This window comes from Ylistrum balloti, unplaced genomic scaffold, assembly GCF_031769215.1.
Source record: "Ylistrum balloti isolate Yb309-2 unplaced genomic scaffold, AGI_CSIRO_Ybal_v1 Utg369618, whole genome shotgun sequence".
NCBI lineage: Eukaryota > Metazoa > Mollusca > Bivalvia > Pectinida > Pectinidae > Ylistrum > Ylistrum balloti.
In genome coordinates this window covers 1,134,791-1,155,654 of record NW_026781890.1, presented here as the reverse complement: position 1 = coordinate 1,155,654, position 20,864 = coordinate 1,134,791, and the positions used below count along the sequence as shown (strand labels likewise).

Sequence of the window (20,864 nt, the reverse complement as noted above, 5' to 3'; positions counted from 1 at the left end):
ATTTGAGATCTTAATAAAATTACGCATATGACTGAAATTCTGTATGAAAAAAAAATGTGTAAAAACAAAACTCATTTATCCTCTACTCCAGCAGATAAAGGGCCAAAGTTGTGAATTTCAGGAGAGTTCTCTCCCCTGGAATGTGAGTAAAATGATCTGGTGCATAGATGATACTTGGGCTGTAAGATTTAGAGGAACTTCATAAGTTAACCATGTAATATCTTGGCACTCATTCTCTTGCACATCATGACAATACACCAGCTTCATCTAAGTAGAACCTTTTGTTTTCCTTCAGTTAGGAGCTGTGGCTTAAATATGACAAATCTTTAACACTTGTAAGCCTCAACTTCAATTCAGGTTCATTGAAAGATGTGTAATTATATTCCTGAAATCATTTTGTGGTGAAATGCAAAGTATGTTACATGTAAATCATGTACTTGTAACAGTATATACTGTTTAAATCCAAGTGAAACCTACAATATGAATAACATGAATCGAAAAACTTTTCACCACAATATAATGCCTCCATCTTTAATGTCAGAACTAACAGTCTTCTGGGTCATGATCTTTTGGCCATTTTCTTGGCTTGCCAAGCATCAAATTTAGCATAAGCTGTAGACAAGAGTTCTTCCAAGTGTCCAACCAGCTGAAAGAAGACATAAAAGTTTTGATATTAAAACACTTGGTATTTACACGTGAAGGTGTTAGTCTACTGTTGAAAACAAATTCTTGCAATCAATTGTTTTCCCTATTAGCAAAATTTAAGTACAGTTTGCTTATAATCATAAAAGACCTATCTAGGCAAACATCCATCAATAAAAAAAGTTGTTTACCTGGTTGTATACAGTGCAATGGATTAAATCATTTCATATCAAAATTTGAAATTAGATGCATCAGAGCAATATGAATGCCTCCGTTAGAAACCACACCATTTTACAACTTCAGAGTGTTGATATCTTTGAACTAAAGACTAATGAAATAAAATTGAGGTTTGGCCTGCAGATCAATTGTAAAGGACTCAAATTAAAATTGAGGTTCTACCATGGCAAGGTCATAAAAAGTGATATTAAAGACTATGTATTAATTTTGGCAAAATGTCTTCATTTTTTTAAATTCACCATATCAAATAACATTCTAACATCTTAGTTTGTCAAGTATGTGTGTCCTACCTTGAATGCCGACCTTTTAATGTGGTTGAACTCTTCCATTGTTAATGTCAAGTGGTTATATCTTAAGCTAATAAACAACTACCAATCACTGCCATTGTACAAAATGATGACATATGTGCAGACAGTGTTTGATTGCTGTTTAGACCAACAAATTTATCGGTCGAGCTAAAATTACGAAGGCAGAAGGCATTCCTATCAAACCTATTTGTTTCTGCACGCATGCACATTACAAGCTACCAAAGTGAATTTAATCTTTCTATAGTCAGAATAAAGTTGTACCCTACGTAGGCCAATGTGAGTGCATCTACTGCTAGAGGGAGATCATGGTCAGTGAAAAGTTTGTGATTTATCTGGTTTACACTGCAGTCTCTCACAGCTCAAGAGTTTTAGTTCATGGTATTCCTAAATACAAGACTGAAGACTCACATCTATTGTGTAGTGATGCTGTTTTAGAGATTCCTTTAATGGAAGGAGTTTGGTTACTTGAAATCTTTCTAAAGTCGCCTTCATTCTGCAAACCTGAAAGAATAAGACAAACACTGACCTTTAATGTTGTTACAATCTCACAAAGTGCTTCAGCACTATTTATTACCTAGCTCCAATTTTGTGGAAATAGAGCCAAATCTTGTACATACCGACACCAAATGTAATCAGTCAAAAACATGAATAATCAGATAAAATAATCATGATTGAACCCTTAAGTTACCATTGATTAATACTTACAGAAAAAGGCCAATACATTTATTGTTGCTTAGGAATATGTAAGAAAGAGAAACATGACATCGTTTTTAAATCAACCTTATTTATTTCTGTTTTAACGATAACTGCAAACACATGCTCATACCCTATACATGTATTGATAACTCTTGTTGGGCCAGAGTGTGAGGGTTTGATAGAGTGCCTTAGTAAAACCCACAGGGTATGGTGGGGCAAAGTGTGAGGGTTTGATAGAGTGCCTTAGTAAAACCCACATGGTATGGTGGTCTAAAGTGTGAGGGTTTGATAAAGTGCCTTAGTAAAACCCACAGGGTATGGTGGGCCAGAGTGTGAGGGTTTGATAAAGTGCCTTAGTAAAACCCACAGGGTATGGTGGGCCAGAGTGTGAGGGTTTGATAGAGTGCCTTAGTAAAACCAAAATGGTATGGTGGTCCAGAGTGTGAGGGTTTGATAGAGTGCCTTAGTAAAACCCACAGGGTATGGTGGGCCAGAGTGTGAGGGTTTGATAGGGTGCCTCAGTAAAACCCACAGGGTATGGTGGGCCAGAGTGTGAGGGTTTGATAGAGTGCCTTAGTAAAACCCACAGGGTATGGTGGGCCAGAGTGTGAGGGTTTGATAGAGTGCCTTAGTAAAACCCACAGGGTATGGTGGGCCAGAGTGTGAGGGTTTGATAAAGTGCCTTAGTAAAACCCACAGGGTATGGTGGGCCAGAGTGTGAGGGTTTGATAGGGTGCCTCAGTAAAACCCACAGGGTATGGTGGGCCAGAGTGTGAGGGTTTGATAGAGTGCCTTAGTAAAACCCACAGGGTATGGTGGGCCAGAGTGTGAGGGTTTGATAGAGTGCCTTAGTAAAACCCACAGGGTATGGTGGGCCAGAGTGTGAGGGTTTGATAAAGTGCCTTAGTAAAACCCACAGGGTATGGTGGGGCAAAGTGTGAGGGTTTGATAGAGTGCCTTAGTAAAACCCACAGGGTATGGTGGGCCAGAGTGTGAGGGTTTGATAGAGTGCCTTAGTAAAACCCACAGGGTATGGTGGGCCAGAGTGTGAGGGTTTGATAGGGTGCCTCAGTAAAACCCACAGGGTATGGTGGGCCAGAGTGTGAGGGTTTGATAGAGTGCCTTAGTAAAACCCACAGGGTATGGTGGGCCAGAGTGTGAGGGTTTGATAGAGTGCCTTAGTAAAACCCACAGGGTATGGTGGGCCAGAGTGTGAGGGTTTGATAGGGTGCCTCAGTAAAACCCACAGGGTATGGTGGGCCAGAGTGTGAGGGTTTGATAGAGTGCCTCAGTAAAACCCACATGGTAGACAGGTGACCCCATAAAGGGAATCAAATGCTGGTAATCTAGGAAAAAGGCAAGTGTGTTACCACAGTGCAACCTGACTATCCCTCTATATGACTTGATACTTTGTAGTATGAAGAAAAACTGCTTAAAACAAAATTGTTTTAACATCAAACCTTTTCTTCTAAGAATTTAGAGGAGGCTGGGAAGCAGGTCCAGAAATGCCTGAGAAGTTCCTGTAAAGCTGTATATTGTTTCTTAAGTTCTTCTTGTATATCTGCTGCGACCATATCTACACAACAATTAAGTTCCAGTTAAAGCAAAGGAGACAACATGGAATCATATTACAGTACAAAATCTTATTTGTTTAAAATTAGAGAAAAGCATGCTACGTTAATTTGTATCAATGCCTATCAGAACTGGCATATTAGGACAAATTGTGAACAGAAAATAAAAGGGAAGAAAAATAAACTGAAGTCAGAGTAAAGATACCCCAAATAGGAATAATATTTTTCAGTCTACAAACATGTTAGGTTTAAATTTCAGATAGCATAGTAACATTTTATCAATATACTGTAAAAAAACAATACTTGCTGAATAATGTAGCACTGCTATTAAGACTGACCCCTATTCATCACACCTAGCAAAGTGCTCTAAAGAAATTGAGGCTCTTTTGGATTTCTTTGCAAATTCATATACAATAAACCACACGACACAATATTATTTATTCAAAAAGCAGCCATACATCTGAGCAAGCTTGCAAGTACTTCATATATTTAATACAGGTCAAAGTAAATGATAGTCATTCATCTAAACAAAATACTAGTAATACCTACATAACTTACATTTATAGATCTTTGGAAGATGCCAACACATTTAAACTCCTCCTTTCAAAGTGAGGTCAAGGTCATTTATTTGGACAATGCTTTTAGTTGCTCAAGCTTTGTGATTAATATTCTAGTTGCATTTTCCAAAGGAACAATTCTATTCTGGGGCATATTTGTGCACATTTTTTTTTTGAGCCATTCATTTAAATTTATACTGTGATTATTTAAAAAGAATTAATTTAAATGTTTTAAACACTAAATGTTTGATATGACTTACTTATACTATGTAATGATTTCAGTCTGTAATATAAAGTTTTTTTATACATACTGTGGAGCTGTTGATGACTTGTGCCATACATCAGAGTACCACCTGGAGACAATTCCCCTAAAACACCTAGAGCAACAGGACCGCGTAGCACCTGAAACATTGCTCCAGCTATTAATCATTGTCAGGAAATCTATAACAATTCTCTCACCTATAATCTCACTGATATCTCTGACAAAGAATTCATGCTTCTATTTCAAGTTACTGACACTATAAATCAAACCTTGATGTTCCTGGGACTCAAATAAAAATAAATCTCAAGAACTAAACCCTTTAAAAACTTCTTAAATTAGTTGCTTTCCAATTTCTAAGACATTCTTAGCAAAAACAAAATATACTAGCATGTTAACAGATTTTTATACTTTAAATGAAATGAGGGCAAAATTTGAACAAAGGAAAGATTCACAAGAGCTAGCCCAAAGAAGTACAAGGAGAATTAGACCATATGTTCTGGAAGAATAGTCACATTCTGTTTTATTGAAAACATTCAACATGTAAATCTGCCACTTTTCCAACAAAGTATTTGATAATACTGTATTGTAAATCAAATCAACATGCTAAGATAACTTTAACACTTACATTAGAGAGTTCCGGCGCCCAGTCAGACAGTTCCTCTGATACAAAGTGTGATGCACTGAATGCATCCTCACTTGTCATGTATTTTGACATCACCACAGGTCTTGGACCATGAAGGTATCCATCTGTTTTGTGTAGTCTTAAATTCACATTCTTAGATTGAATTCTACCTTCTAAATCCTCATATTCCAGTTTCTCTTGAATCCTTGCTCGTTTGGTGGAAGGTTCTTTGAACACATCTGAGCTAGCACTATTAGAGTCCATATCACCGTTAGCAACTGTATGAGACACTGCCCCATTGGCTTTCTTGGAGCTATTGTCACTTGTACCACTAGCCCCATTAGTGGTCTCCTGAGATTTGGTAGTTTTGTTTCTTTCACAGGCCTTAAGAACCATAGTGGAGTGGTGATTGAATCTGCGAATCATGGTCAGATTGGTCTGATTCGTGGTAAGTCGTCGTTCATCTGACATCCCGCCAAAGCCCTAGGTATTTTTTAAATAAAAATTCATAAAAACATGCAGATACACCATCAATGGTCAGTCAGTCATAACAATTATCTCTAATGAAACTATATATTCAATTGAACATTTTACAATTAGTAGTTTAAAATTAATGATCATTTACTATTATTACAACAGATCACCTCAGCGATTAAGATAGTCTGAAATGACCAAACATCAAAACAACACATCAGTACATTTGTTCTTTGAAATAAATGGTCCTATTATGAATGTCACCAATCAAAATTGTATGTGATTAGGAAGAATTATTTTACTGAATAACTTGTATCATTGATTTTTTTTACATGTCCATTAGATACAATCACAATAATTTAAATGGCCCCTTCACATTTGGCAATTTTGACTAAATGTAAGATTCAAGACATATTGAATGTCTCGACTACTTACATCACCAGAATTTGAATCATCCATTTTTGACATGTCCAGGAGAGGGTCATTCACTCTTTTAGTCACTTCATCTTTTATCTCTACAAGAAACAACATTTAAATGAAACATTCAGGACAAAATCATGATTTAAATTCCATTGTCTGTTATGAGATTCAGAGATCAGATTACTACTCTGATATAAATTTTGAACCTTTTTCCTAATTTCTTTCCCCTCATAAAAATACTTATAGCAAGTAAAACAACCAGAACAAGTCATATTATTAAAACAACTGCAAGGCCCCTCCATGAAAATTAAAGTAATATATAAGAACAAGGGTCATAACTCTATATATTGGGGCACATGATGAAACTTAAGTGACAATGAGCTTAACACCATCATAAGTAAAAAACAAAGCTAATTTGGAGCCATTGAGGGTGAAAGAGTAGATGAACAATATGACATTGTGGAGTGTGAGAGTTAATTATTCATAGTGGAGATTAATAAAGATACCTCTGTCATCATTCTTGGCACAGTCTGAGAATAAATCCTTACTGCTAATGACAGTTCGGTCCCTGTGAAAGTAATGAGACTGGAAAAACCGTGTCCAGAATTCACTCTCTGTCATCTCATGGGGTACATTCTCGGCATGCTTTTTCCTCACTGTAACACAACAAAGTATTGGATACCATCATCTTTGACTATCATTTATTGTGATTATTTTAACGATATTTCTTACTTTAGGTATAAGTTGATTTCTGAAAGTCCGAGTGGGATTAATTTTAAGCAAGTCATATTATGTTTTTGTATTCCATGTCAAATTTTAAAATGAATATCATTTTTGGTAATTCTTATTATGTTCTGTTATCCGGAAGGAAAACTTCAACTTTGCCCTTATAATAATACTAGTGTCCATGAAGGTGCCTTTCAGTTACCTTGGGTAAGTTGTTTCTTGCATGTTTCTTCATTTCCATATCAAAACTTGAGTGTTTCTTGTTTAATTTTTTCTAGTTTTCGCACATTTGACAAGATTTTGTCTCTGATTCATTTTGATGTATATGTAATTATGAATCCTTCAAGTTGAAAAGACTTTCATGTCACTACCAATGATATTTGAATGTGTAATGTGAGAAAACATTTCATGGTATACTTATAAAGTTCTGTTTTCATGAATTTTGTAACAAGTGTTTGTGTCGCTTGTTCCTCTTAGTTTTCTGCATTTTGAAACACATGCCTAAATGTGTTACACATATACCTAAGGGAGATAAGTAGTCATTTTTCAAACTAAGGTTATACCATAACATATCTATAATCGGCAACAGCTAAAAATAAACCAGTCGGATAACCCTAAATATAGATTCTATGACAACATGAGTGAAATTAGCAATACTTATAAACTTACCCATTGGATATGTCCTAAATATAGATTCTATAACATCTGCAGTAAGATTGTACTTGAGCCCATTGCAACCATCAGTCTGTGGTTTGATGTCAGCCTGACAATGAAAACGTTATTGTAAAATTTTACATGTTTCTATAGAAAATAAGTTTAATAGAATTTTGTATCAATGATTAGAGTCCAACTGTTTATCAAAGCTATAGTCATAGACTATTTCACACCCAATATCAAATCAATTGTGAAGGCAATTGACTAAATCTATACTACTGTTATTAATGCTACATGTTATCAAACATTAGTGATTTGAATGAAAATAGTGTCCAAAATTGTTTTTCCTTATTTAATTTACAATCTTTTAAGCAAAATACATTTTCTTTTTATTACAATCAATGACATGTATAATGAACTAAAATTCACTTGGATATTTAGTCATAAAAGGCACACCAGAATTGACATTCAATATCAGACCTAGTCAATTCATACTGATCATGACTATATGCAGAAACTTGTCATTCATTGTTAAAAGTACATTTTATAAATTTTTGTTATAATTAACAGTCCTCATTGTAACCACCTACCAGAAAGGCTGCTGAAACACCAACTGCCTGCTTGCTGCCTTCCTGTTTGCCTATGTTTGAAAGTTGCTGAAAAGAAGAATATTCCAACATTCCAAAAGCTGATTCATTGTATTAAACTAGAAAATTCCCTTGCTCCCATACATATAAGTAACGATATTTGGCAATTTCCAGCCACATAACTGCTTTCTTTTACCCTCGAGCTCCTCTATTACAGCTATGTAAATATGTCTGCCCATGATTCCCATACTGAAAACCAACTTTCTTTTGCAGCTACTGACTTTTATTTGAATTTCAGAAATACAACAAGCTAGCAGCATTATACTTTTTTCAAATCCTGAACACCACTGGCATTAACATTATAAGTACAATTCGTTATCCAGTTGCTTACATGTACAACAAGACAGGTTAGCTTGCTGTAAGAAGGTTGGGAGACACAGGTCAGTAATAAGAGAATCATAGACAGTAACAGCTTTTGATTTTTCTTTAACAATTAAGCTAGTTTAAATAACTTCAAAATTTATAAGGTGTCTCATGTCTGTTTCGATTTCAATGTGAAAGTCGATTGCAGTCATTTAAAAACTTCAATAGCTTCATATACATGTGGCCAATCCATTGAATTAAACACACCAGCAATTTCCAACTTAGAGTTTCATGTTCTAAGTACTGACTCCTCAGGATGGTACACTCAAGGGAATAAAATGTCCACAACAGAATTTAACATTTAACAATAGATTTTGAAACAAGCTATTGCAGTATGTATTGTATACATAGATTCAGGATAAACTGCACATAACGTTATGTATTTAAAAAAACAAAACAAAAAGAAAATGATGACAACGAAAATCAGCCTTGCTACTATACATATACTGTATATATATATATTTCACAATTTTCATAATGGAAGTACACTGTATTGTACTACCTGCAGTTTCTTTGTGATGGTTATCTGGTAATTATAGTGGATGTGCAAATTTATTAGAGCACTAAATTGACAAAAAAGGCCGAGCTAAAATTTGATTGTGCCAAATTAATCATTTTCTAATTTGGTGAAATTTTCTTTTAGGAGATTTTACTTTGATTACAAAATTAAAAATAAAAAAGATAAATAAATAAGAAAAAATCAATTGCATGTGAAAGAAAGTTTAATATAACTGTGTATTTACCTGGTACATCACCAATGGATTATCAAAACTTCCCTGGTACAATGTACCTACATCAGCCGTAAATTCACTGAACTCCTCTGCTTCTATCATGTACGTATATCACCCTGAATTGATTATTTCCTAAACATCTCTGCTGTTACCATGTACATTCACCAGCCTTCGATACCCAGAACCCTTTGCTGTCACGCTGTACTTACATCAGCCCTGGACTCCCAGAACTCCTCTGCTGTTATCACACCACTGACCACCAAGTCTTTATACAGCTGAAATAATTCCGGACTTTCCTGTAATAACCTGTCAAAAAATGATTAGGTTTACTTCAAACTGCTGATCCTCCATACTTGGAAAGTGGCACTTTTCATTACTTAAACAACAACATACTTTACAGTATACTTTTATTGGAATAGGAAAATTATCTTTGACTGAAATTTAAGATAACACAGACCTGTTTATATCATCTGATAAAAGGCTGTATTAGTGGATGTAAGACCCATTTAATGAATAAATAAGCTTATAATATTTTTAGATTATGCTGCTATAGTACTTTATTACTGCTATTACTTTGAAATAAACCATTTAATGACCTGTTTTTTTCTTCCAATTCACTGCTGATCTTGCTTCTGAACTTTGGTAGAAGCTGCTGTAGAAGTTCTTTGATGCTATCTCTATCCCTAACCCCAGCATCTCGACCTTTGGGGTTTGTAAAGTGGAATGTTTTAGCACTGCCATCATGCATCACAATTTGAAGCTGCACCTTGTCTTTGGAGTCAGGAGAAATTTTTTGACCTTGAAAAATAAGTCATTAATAACATACAGTGACATCCTCAATACTCCAGGAGTTACACTCTCTACATAGCTGAAAGGTTTCAAGGCAAAATTTAATGCTCCATGCGCAACACCTTGAGGAGACGGCAAGAAGACTAGTTTGATACTTTGATGTACATCAAATGAATTTCAAAGTCGCACAATGGTATGTTGCACTGGCTATAAAGTTGGTTGTCTCTCCTTCATAGCCTTCAGAGGAGCGAATCATTCTGTGTCCTTTTTTTTTATCCTGAAACCCCCTCCAGACCAATCAAATTACTTTACTTGTGCCTTCAGTTTTGCAATGAAATGTTCCAAAGGTGCCAAGAGTGAAAGTGAGCATAACCTCTTGAGTATCAAGTTTGTCACAAGAAATACTTTTGACATCTTCATCACATTTAACTTGAAGGTGTATATTTTATGGATAAAACTTACTCTTGATGTCCGAGTACATGTGACTGAGGGAGAAGCTGCTCTTACTCTCCACCATCCAGCCCATCCGTTCGCCCATGAGGTACAGAACTCCATCTGTCTTCTTGTGTCGCACATGGTTCACAATTAGCAACACATCTTCTGAGGATCTACTGCTAGACATACCCACTCAATTACCTTAAACAGTAAAATAAGGTTTTGTTGTAAAATCTTTAAAATAAAATAGTTTCAGTTAAATCTAGATATAACCATGAATCTGAAGACAAAATTCTTATTCTGGAATCCAAATTCTATTTTTCACTTACTGAACTGAGATGACATATAAATGAAGTAAGCAATCTTATCAAAAATGCACCGAAAAAAAAATTAAAAGAAATTCTCCCTGAAAGTGAAGTAAAACCCAAAGAAAATAGGGCAATGTCTAAAATCAAAAAGCAAGGCAAGACAAGACAAGGAATAGATCTAGATGACAAGAAATCAATCAAAACGTCTTTGGATAAGGAGAAAGCAGACATCATATGCTCATTTTAAGGATCCGTGCTAACCACGAAACCTTTGGGTGGAGAAGCTCCAAAACAACAAGGCAGATAAATAAACAATGGGAATATATTTCAACCCCAGAGATAGAAAAAAAGTTCTGGGAAAACTGAAGGTAGACATGTTACCAGAATCTGGATAAATTTCATCCGAGATTTTTACAAGGTCTAGCTTGGACACTGACTAAACCACTCTCAGTCATTCTTAATCAATCAATAAAGGAAAGCGAAGTGCCTGATATTTGGAAAAAAAGGAATAAGCACCATCTTTCAGAAGGGTAACAAAGGGTAACAAAGCCAGAAATCACAGGCCATTAAGACTAACCATAATAGTATGTAAAATCAAGGGGAGGATTGTGGGAGATCACATCACTAGGCACATGAGGAAAAATTATCTATTCATCAACAAGCAGTACAGATTCATGGCTAAACATTTAACAGCATTATAACTGGTTAGGGTATTAGATGATTGTGCAGCTCTGGATAAAGAAAGTAAATTGGATTGAGTGGACATGGACTATCAAACAGTCTTTGACACAGTCCCCTACTAAAGACTTCTAGACAAACTGGAGTTATATGGCATAGGTGCTGAGATGTTGCAACAGACACAAAACATCTGATAGGGCTAAGGTAGCATTAGCTATCCCTCAGGAGTCAGTAGTTGGGCCTCTGTTGTTTGTGATATTCATCCATGATCTGCCTGATATTGTCTCTTCAGCAGGAGGCCCACAGGCCTTAACGGTCATCTGACTATCAAGACCTATATATGAAAGAGCCCAAAAAGGATTAAAATAAAATTGCTCCACTACACTACAGCTTACAGACATGGCATTGTTGGTTAATAAAAAAATCTGTGAACTTGAAATCATATTCTTTATACATGCAACTACACAAATGCCATTACTCCAAACCTATTGCTTGTTGGAGAAGAAATTTTAAGATCTCAACTCACTTAACCAAAAGATCTTGAACATAGGTCAAGGTGAATTAGTTGAACAAATAGGTAGCCCTTAATCCACTTATATTAAAGAACCAATATCAACAGTCTGAACCTTTTTGTTGGGGAGAAGTTGTTTGCAGAATTTTACACATTTGACCTCTATAATGTTTAAAAAAAAAAAAGTCAATCACATGAACAAAACTGGTAACCCTTCATTCCAGCATGCTACAAGCTAATTATCAGCACTATGAGCCTTTTGGTTATTAAGAAGTCATTTAAAGATTTTTACATATTTGTCCCCTGAGACCTTGCAAGTAGGTTAAGGTTAATCATATGAACAAACTTGGTAGCCCTTCATCCCAACAGGATACCAGCACAATATAAGAACCCTGGGACTTTTGGTTATTAAGAAGAGTTTTTTTTTATCTTCTTCCCATCATGTTATAGGCCTAATATCAGTATCTTTGGCATTTTGGTTATTGAAAAGTCATGTTGTAAAGCCATTCCAAGTTTGAATTTGCTGACACTTAAATAATTTGTTACTATGGCATGGTTGTTCATTTTTAGACAGTTATTCAAAAATAAATTTCTCCTTTAAAGTTGCAATTTTTGTTGAAATAAATGATATTTTTGCATTTTTAGCATTTTCTGAGTTTGCAATCATGGAAGTCAGAAATCAGGGAAATATTTTGTTTATACAACTTTTATGTTTCTACTGTTAATGCATTGTTAATTGCAAATTAACTGTTTCATGCTATTTGGAGATGGTAAAAAATTATAACAATTTAGTTGTAATAGTAGATCAAGATTTATGCTTTAACAAATACATCATTGAAACAGTGGACAGCAAATTCCATGTTTGCAATTATCAGAAGGGTTTTCCAACGCCTTGTTCCTGACACTTTTATACCTTTATATTAATCACTTGTGGGGACACATCTAGAGTATAATAGCTTGATGTGAATTCCATATAAAATAAAACAAGTGAAGAAACTTGAAGGAGTTCAAATAACAAATAAACAACTGCCTGGCAGAATTGATCTTACCCAGAACTTCAGTTTTAGAGAGACATATCAGACAGGAACATAGCTAGGGGTAACACTAATACCCTGTATCCTCAGAGAGCAAATACAAATGTGACTAGAAATTCCTTTACAATATACATTGTACTATATGAAACAGCCTCCCTAAGAAGATTGAGCTTAGAGTCCTTAAGTCAATTCAAAACTTGATTTTGACAAGTTCATTGATGTATCATGTATGAAGACTTAAAGCCCCAACCAGCCATCAGTAGAAGCAATGTTGACCAAGGTCTTCTAATATAGAGGAACCCAAAGGAGCCTAATTACTGAATCAGTGCTTAGAAGAAATAAACTTATTTACTGATAATAAGCATTCGTCAGCCTTATCTATCCCAAATTTACCAAGGAATAAGTTAAATGTGCCCGATAATAAGCCCATCAAAATCTATTGCTGTTTCAGTAAAAAAAATGAAATATAATTGAAAGCTACTATAACATCAAATCAAAAGTCGGTGATACCCTCTCATATTGCAAATGTTAAATTAACTTTATGTGTTTCTATTTCAAATGATCATGCATTTGAGTAACCATATGATAATTCAAAGCGGTACCTAATCCCTCAGGTGCAGGACTATTAGTATTAACAATACGTTAGGTTGTGCCCAACCTGTTAAATGCAGCTACAATGTATTTTATGAAATGAGATATATGACCAATTCAATCATTTCAACGCAAATTAAGTTGTGACTCATACAAGTTGAACTTTGAAAGGAACAGTTCTTAAAAAACAAACGTGTTATAAAAAATAATGTTGACATTGCGAAAACAAATGAAAGATGTTAATTAAATAACCCACTGGAATAGTCTCTTAAACCTTATACAAATACCAAAATGATCTTACTGAGGCATTCGCCAACCTTCACTAAACAGGTACATTCACATATTGCGGAAAGAAAAAGAATTTCCGTTGTTTTTGTCCTCTTCTTCGGTAAACACCTCATACATGTGTGATTCGTTTCGCGGAGTTTACAACCGGAAACCCCAATTTAACGACATCGATCTGCCGTAAAGTAATCGCGAGCATGCGCATTGAACTTAGCAACATTGTAAGCAAAGGGGGATTTTCCTTTGCACCCTGAACAGCGTATTTCATATATAGCTATTTGTTCGTCAAATTGATGATTATCAAGTAGCGGTACCAGCAAAAGCAGCCATGGAAGGTATATTTGTCTTAAGGAATTCTTATTTTTTCTATTCCTATTTCATACGTCTTATATTCATACGTAATTAGAAAAGGTGGCAGTCGATGATCTGACGATCTCGACATCCTGCACGTCACACGTCGCCCAGTATGCATAGAAATTAGGCGTTTATAATAATAATTATCATTATTTTTATTGACTGATTATTATCATTGTTTATTTCATTATTTTCCTTTTTTTTTGCGTTCGGTATTTTGAAATGCCAGAGTTTAGTTCAGACTGTGGACTCGACTGTACCCTCTTTATGCTTTTATTAGGATTATATGGATTATTGCCATGAATTTGACAGTAGCTGCTTTTGTTGCGCAAATGCGGGGTTATCTGGAATAGAAACACTCAAAGTTCTTACATTAGGATACCTGTGATCTTTTATGGACGCCTGTCTATTCGACCACTGTGTCCGAATCAAATTGATCCGTTTCGTCATTTGTACTGATTACGTGACATCTTTACTTAATGGTCTTTACAAAATTTATCCAATCTTGCTTCAGCCTTTTAATACATTTTGCTTGCACTACTGATTCTGGTAGATGTTTCCAATTATCCACGGTTCTGTAAGTGAAGCAGGATTTCCTCACGTTTGTGTTGCAGCACAATACTTTTAGACTATGTCCCCTTGTGGATGTACTTTTTGTTTTGGCGAAGAATCCATCAGTTAATTTTGATGTATATACCATTCATGATCTTAAACATTTCTATCACATCACTTCTTAAACGTCTATATTTCGGTGTAGGCATCTTAAGTTTCTTCAAACTGTCGCCATAACCCCCGTCTTTTAATGATGGAATTGGCTTTGTAGCCCTCCGTTGAACATTCTCTATAAGATTGTACTGCTTTTGGTATGGTGATCACACTGCCTGGGCCTACACTAAATAAGGTCTTACTAGTGCCAGGAATAAATATCTAAAACTAACCTCATTTAAGTAGCTGTATGTTCCCCTTATTAGGCTCATGATACTGTTTGCTTTGTTCACCTTCTGTTGAATATTGATTCCAAAGTTGAGATAGTTGTCAACTAACACAGCAACATCTTTTTCACCCTCCATGTGTTCCAAATCTACTTCTTCACCATTTTGACTGTATAAATGGTACTTATACTCTTTGGAACATTTCCATGTGTTAATTATCATCACTTTGCACTTTTTTGGGTGGAACTTCAACAGGTATCTAACCATTTCTGCAGCATATCCAAGTCCTCCTATAACTTCCTGGCATTTTCAAAATTTGGAATTCAATTGAATATATCTTTGTATCATCAGCAAATAAATATGTTGATGCATTTACACAATCTGAAATGTCATTAATGTATAAGACAAACAGGATTGGACAAAAAAGTAAGATCCCCTGAGGAATTCCGCATGTACATTGACTTTTTGAGTTCTGTTTCGGAGAAAATTTTCCATCCATACAATTGTCCTTTGACCAATACCATATGCTGACAACTTCTTTATAAGTCTTCTTTGTGGAACCTTATTGAAGGCATTTATTAAGTCCATAAACACAGCATCGATAGTGCCAGCTTTGTCTAGTATCTCTGTCCAGTCTTCTTTGACTCTAAGGAGTTGTAATGTTGTGGACCTGTCTGATATGAACCCGATTTGTTTGGTACTGAAGAGTTTGTTTCTAGTCATATGGTTAACTATATCTGTTCTCACAAGTTTCTCCATCATTTTGCATACCACACTGATCAAACTTACTGGCAGGTAGTTCCCTGGGTCAGATTTATCTCCCTTTTTGAATAATGCCGTAATCTTTCCAAACTTCCATAAATCTGGTAATATACCTGTTTCCATTCATGCATTGTAGATGATAGTTAGACTTGACTATGATTTCTTTTAGCTAACTAAGTGCATTTGGGCGCATTCCTTCTGGCTGTGGGAATTTATTCACATCCAGACTTATGGGTTTCATGACTTCTTCCTCACTGCAGTGGTCATCAACAATCTGGTGCAATATATTGTACTTGTCATATCTGGAATTTCTCCCTCTGGCTCCTCTGTAAACACACTTGTAAAATAGTTTGCAAAAACTTGAGCTTTGTCAATTTCTGCTGATTTGGTTTTTTCCTCTCCCATAGCTGTTGCATATTTAAATTCTGATATACCTGATTGGGTTTTATGTTTTGAATTTGCATTTTTCCAAAATTGTTTTGGATTGTTTTTTGCATGCTTGGCTATATTTTTGCCATGGATACTTTCATGCTTTTTCAATAATTTTTTCACACGATTTTTCTTATAGTATATTTCTCGTCCTTATTATCGGTTTTGGTTTCTGTATCTTTGACAGCTACGGTGCTTTTCTTTTATCGCTTTGACTGTCTCACTATCCAATGTTATGTAGTTGTGTTTCCTTGTGGTTCCTGCAATTCTCATATATATCTTGGTGACATGCTTTTCCTTAGCTATGTTGAAATGGTCCAGAAACTGGTTAAATAGAACATTTAGTTTATAACAAACTTAAATCAGAGATTATCATCATCACAGTGTCATTTTGACTCCAGGGATGTCTTTACTTGTTGCTTTGTTGCTTGAATTTACGTGATAATGAATTTGGCTCATTTTTAATCTTTATCAAAGAAACTGGCCTTTTCTCAATGCAAGGAAACAGATATCAAAACTAAGAGAAGAGTTAAACAATTCAGAATACATCATGTTTAAAATTTCAAACCACATTTTTATACTCTTCTATGTGGTTAAAACTTTAGTCTTTTTACTTCAATTGATAGTTAGAAAGGTTTTTACTATATATCTGATTTTGTTTTGTCTTGGTTTGCGACCGGGACTAAATAAAACTGTAGATAAAGTCAGTACCCTTCAGACTATTCAATTGAGTGTATTTGAAAGTTTGAAATTTGCTTTCAGATTTTATCAAAGGACTTGTTCAAATCAATAACCCATGTATCCCTTTTCAATGATTATGTCCCACTGGTACAAAACATTCTATCAAAGCATAAATATATATATATTTAAAAATCTATTCCCTCTGCTTATAAAGCAGATTATTGCTGTGTTTTTAATCATCAAATTTTGTTCATAATTCAGTGGAGACCAAAAAACCCAAGGTGGGTTTCATGACCACCATGGACAGGGAACTGTTTCCAACAAAGATGCCAAAGAATAGGTTTGGCAATGAAATTGCTCCTTTACGAGGGGCCCCTCACCGAGGGCCAGGCTGCTATGAAAATGAAGACGTAAGTACTGGTATTCAATTTACATGAAAAACTACAAGCAGTCATGTTGTTTACAAATGTCATGCCAAATTTTCCAGGCAAATTAAGATGAAAAACTATTTCATTATCATTTTTGTCTAAGTTTGGAGTGATTCTGAAGTCTGTTTTTAATTTGATTTTGTTTATAAAACAAAAGAAATTAAGTATCTTCTGTAAAAATATGTAAATAATTTGTTATCTCATTATTCTTACCCTCGGTAATCACATAGTTGTTATTCAAATAAGCTGTAAATGTCCATGATATCAATCCAGGCAGTAAAAGACATTACTGATAAAATAAAAAGATGCTTGAAAGTCAAAGCTAAACAGATTAATCATAAACACAAATGCAATCACTGATTATTTTCTATTTATGAATTTTTTCTTTAAGTTTATATCGGAGTATGGGACAAAGTAATGAAAAAGATATTGTACCATCAGTGGGACTAAAACTAACAAATTTCTCTACTAAACCAAATATTCTACCACTAGAGTCAAGCTGAGACTATGGTAAGGTGATCTGTAATCTCAACTTTACACCAAAATATCAAAATATTTGACCTTGAAGACAACAATAATCCTGGTTTCCCTATTGCTTCTACCCTTGAAGTAGTTAACAGCACCAAATATGACTAAACCTGATAGGAAGGAGTAATGAAATACATGCTCGGCTCCTAATGGGACTCAAACTAGGGACCTTTCAGTCTCTTATTGCTGGACAATCTATTGCTTGACTTATGGGAAATTCTAAGCCAAGACCAGTAAGATGACCAGTACTCTCAAATTCTCCATCAGAATCGGTACCTTAGTTCACCTTAGGCTTACTGAAATCTGTTAACAACTGGAACTAATTAATACCATAATGGTACATTGTAGATAGAGATATTTTTTCTGTTCATGTCATTAGCTGTTAAAAGTATGAATTACTTTTGGTATTATATCCATAGTGTTCCATTTACAGAAAACCAGCTTCATGTACAACATTGAACACAAGATCAATAGTACAAAGGGTTATACTCTTGGAGCAAGAACAGCCCCAAGAATTCCCTCTGGTTACAAGGTAAGGATCTTTGAATAAACACATTGATAAAAAAAATATATGAATAAAATCTTATTGAAGAAGTTTACATTGAATTTCATTAACCTCTATGTACATGTGTACAATTTCAGGCAACCTTAAATTACTATGTAATAAAGTTTTGAGTGCTTAGTTTTATCAGGTCATCTGACCCTCAGAGTCAAGATACCTATTGCCATCATGCTTCATCTGTCATGCATTGTCTGCCATGATAACTCTAGCTTTTCCTTCAAAATGCTATTCCTCCCATATATCTGAACAAACTCCAACATAATTTGGCTAAGAATATCATGGGTGAAGAGCAATCATGATTTGTATAAATGATGATAATTTGACCCCTGGGGACTTCAGGGCTGGGCCAAAATGGGAAATTCTTAAATTTCGATTTAAAAGACTGTAAAAAATTCAATCTTAACAATGAGTGGATTTAAGCAAAATTGTTCTGAAACATCACTGGCGTAGCAACCCCTAGGGGCTAAGGGGTTAGAACCATTAAAAGAAATTTGGGAATTTGTTTTTAAAATTCTTCTTTGACAGATTTGAACTAGATTTTGCCTGAAATGCCATAAGGGGATGGCAGTCATAATCTATATAACTGAATGTATTGTAACACCTAGGAGCCAAAGGGTAAGATCCAAATTTGGGCTGAAATATAATTGAGGGAAGGTAATCATGACTGATATATATGAAGGTGTTGTGACTCCAAGGCAGCAAGAGGTGAGGTCCATTAGGGGAATATGCCTGAACAGATTTCAACCAAATTTGGCCTGAAACATCATGTGGGGATGGCAGTCATAATCTACATAACTGAAGGTTTATTGACCCCTAGTGACCAGGGGTTGAGGCCACACAAGGGAAACTGGTGAAGTAGGCTTTGAAATTCTTCTCAGATATGCATGGACAGATTTCAACAAATTTCACCCGCGATAAAATTTGGGAGACCACTTAGATCCCAAAATTGCTTTATTGTTCATGTTTATCCATCTGATATTTTGTGAAGAGTACCAACGTTCTTTGAGGAGCATGGTTAGATGACCATTACCACTTAAAATCAATCTTAAAACAGTCATCTTGGGTTAGATGTCTCCAGATCTCAGTGTTTTCTTCTATTTGTTTACAGTTTGAAACCCCTTGTCCAACTGAATATCAGACACAATGCACAGAACCTCTACAGTTTGTTGATGATAAGAAGCCATTTTTGGTTGGAGCAGAGAGATTCCCTGTTTACAAACGTGATATAGTAGATGTACTTCCTGGGTAAGAATTATATGTCAAGCATTGATATATACTTTAGGTAACATATCACTGGTGTCCTGTCAGCTTAACCTTCTGGATTAACAGCTTAGCTACAAAATGTGCCCATAAGCATTACCAAGCAGTATGTTACGTTGAACCTGATAAACTATCAAATAGTAAAAATTATTCAGGTCTGAAATATCATAAAATTTATGCAAGATACTGAACAGAAGTTTTCTTGTTCACAACTGAAAGAAGAGATCATAATACCGTGTACATCATAATCAACATATCCTGAAAATGTTTGTCATGTGAATAAGCCTTAAAATCTTACCCAATGTCTTTATCTATCTTCTTGTTTCCAGTGCTGGTACATACGAACATCAGATCCCACGGAATCGCAAGGTACAGTGGCACCAGTCATTTGGTGGGACGCCCATCATGCTCCCTAGTATCACTATCAGGAGTACCATAGACCACAACACAGAAAAGGTGAGTAGGTCAGCTGGTGTAGCAGTGATTCTTTGGTTTGCTGGGTTTATTACTCCTTCAACAGCCACGATCAATTTGTGACCGTGTCTTCTTGAGGTAACTAGTGGCTAAACTACTGGACAACATACAGAAGGCACATTACATGCATATTCCAAAAACATCTTGTCAAATGGCAAAACCACTACAGCTCAGGATTGTCAGTTTCTCTGCTTCCCAAGAAACACAGTTGCCTCGGGTAGGGAGCATGAAACCAAACTCCTTGAATCTTCATCCGAGGTTGCTACCTGAGCTACACTGGACTAAGAATTGCAGTGGTCCTTGCATACACATCAGTTGTAGTATTGTGTTGTTATGAATCCTATGACTGTGAATAAACATATTACACTTTTGCAGTATACTCAGTGGTAACATAGGATGCCATTGAAAGTTGGTGGAAGATGGTGGCAGATATACACTTGTTGGGGAAATAAAATGCTTAGATTTGAATTTTAACTTTTACAATCATAATATGAAATGAGCTTTGTGACAATATCTCATGAACCAGTTAAGGTTCACACCATTACATAACAACACCTGATTAGTGATTAGTGGTCAAGGTCAAATGTCTCCCTTGACCTTTTGCATATAAAAAAGCTGGTGTACTGTGAGCCCCTGATCACTTTGTTATTATTTGCTGAGATATCCTAAAACCTGTTGTTTTATTTTCAGCTATACAGTACTAAGGAAGAGAAGAAATACCACAGGAAATTGGCTTACCTGAAATTATACTGGGATAAAGGACAGTGATGCATAGATAAAGATTTAAAGAATTCAAATCATGTTATGAATTAATCAGTCACTGTACTACTATGTGTCATCAGAGCAATGAAGAAAAATTTGCCGGGAAGAGACTGCAAGTATGTTGCCACATTAACACTTTCATTCTTCAGTA

At 35.3% G+C, this 20,864-nt stretch overlaps 2 protein-coding genes across 2 annotated transcripts; one reads left to right on the top strand and one right to left on the bottom strand.

Moving 5' to 3' along the window:
- Nucleotides 1-474: 474 nt before the first annotated feature.
- LOC132548970 (general transcription factor IIH subunit 1-like) lies at nt 475-13,642 on the bottom strand. Its single transcript, XM_060212875.1, has 13 exons — nt 13,558-13,642; nt 10,162-10,335; nt 9,507-9,708; nt 9,120-9,216; nt 7,760-7,825; nt 7,185-7,278; nt 6,296-6,445; nt 5,805-5,884; nt 4,899-5,378; nt 4,323-4,413; nt 3,344-3,459; nt 1,596-1,688; nt 475-646 (listed from the first exon to the last, which is right to left on the bottom strand). The coding sequence occupies exons 2-13, from the start codon at nt 10,319-10,321 to the stop codon at nt 560-562; spliced, it is 1,716 nt and encodes a 571-aa protein (XP_060068858.1). The 5' UTR covers nt 10,322-10,335; nt 13,558-13,642; the 3' UTR covers nt 475-559.
- A 186-nt stretch (nt 13,643-13,828) lies between these two features.
- LOC132549425 (protein pitchfork-like) lies at nt 13,829-20,823 on the top strand. Its single transcript, XM_060213363.1, has 6 exons — nt 13,829-13,876; nt 16,961-17,109; nt 18,089-18,187; nt 19,326-19,462; nt 19,807-19,933; nt 20,642-20,823. Exons 1-6 carry the CDS (start codon nt 13,870-13,872, stop codon nt 20,717-20,719), a joined length of 597 nt encoding a protein of 198 aa, XP_060069346.1. The 5' UTR covers nt 13,829-13,869; the 3' UTR covers nt 20,720-20,823.
- The last annotated feature ends 41 nt before the right edge of the window (nt 20,824-20,864 follow it).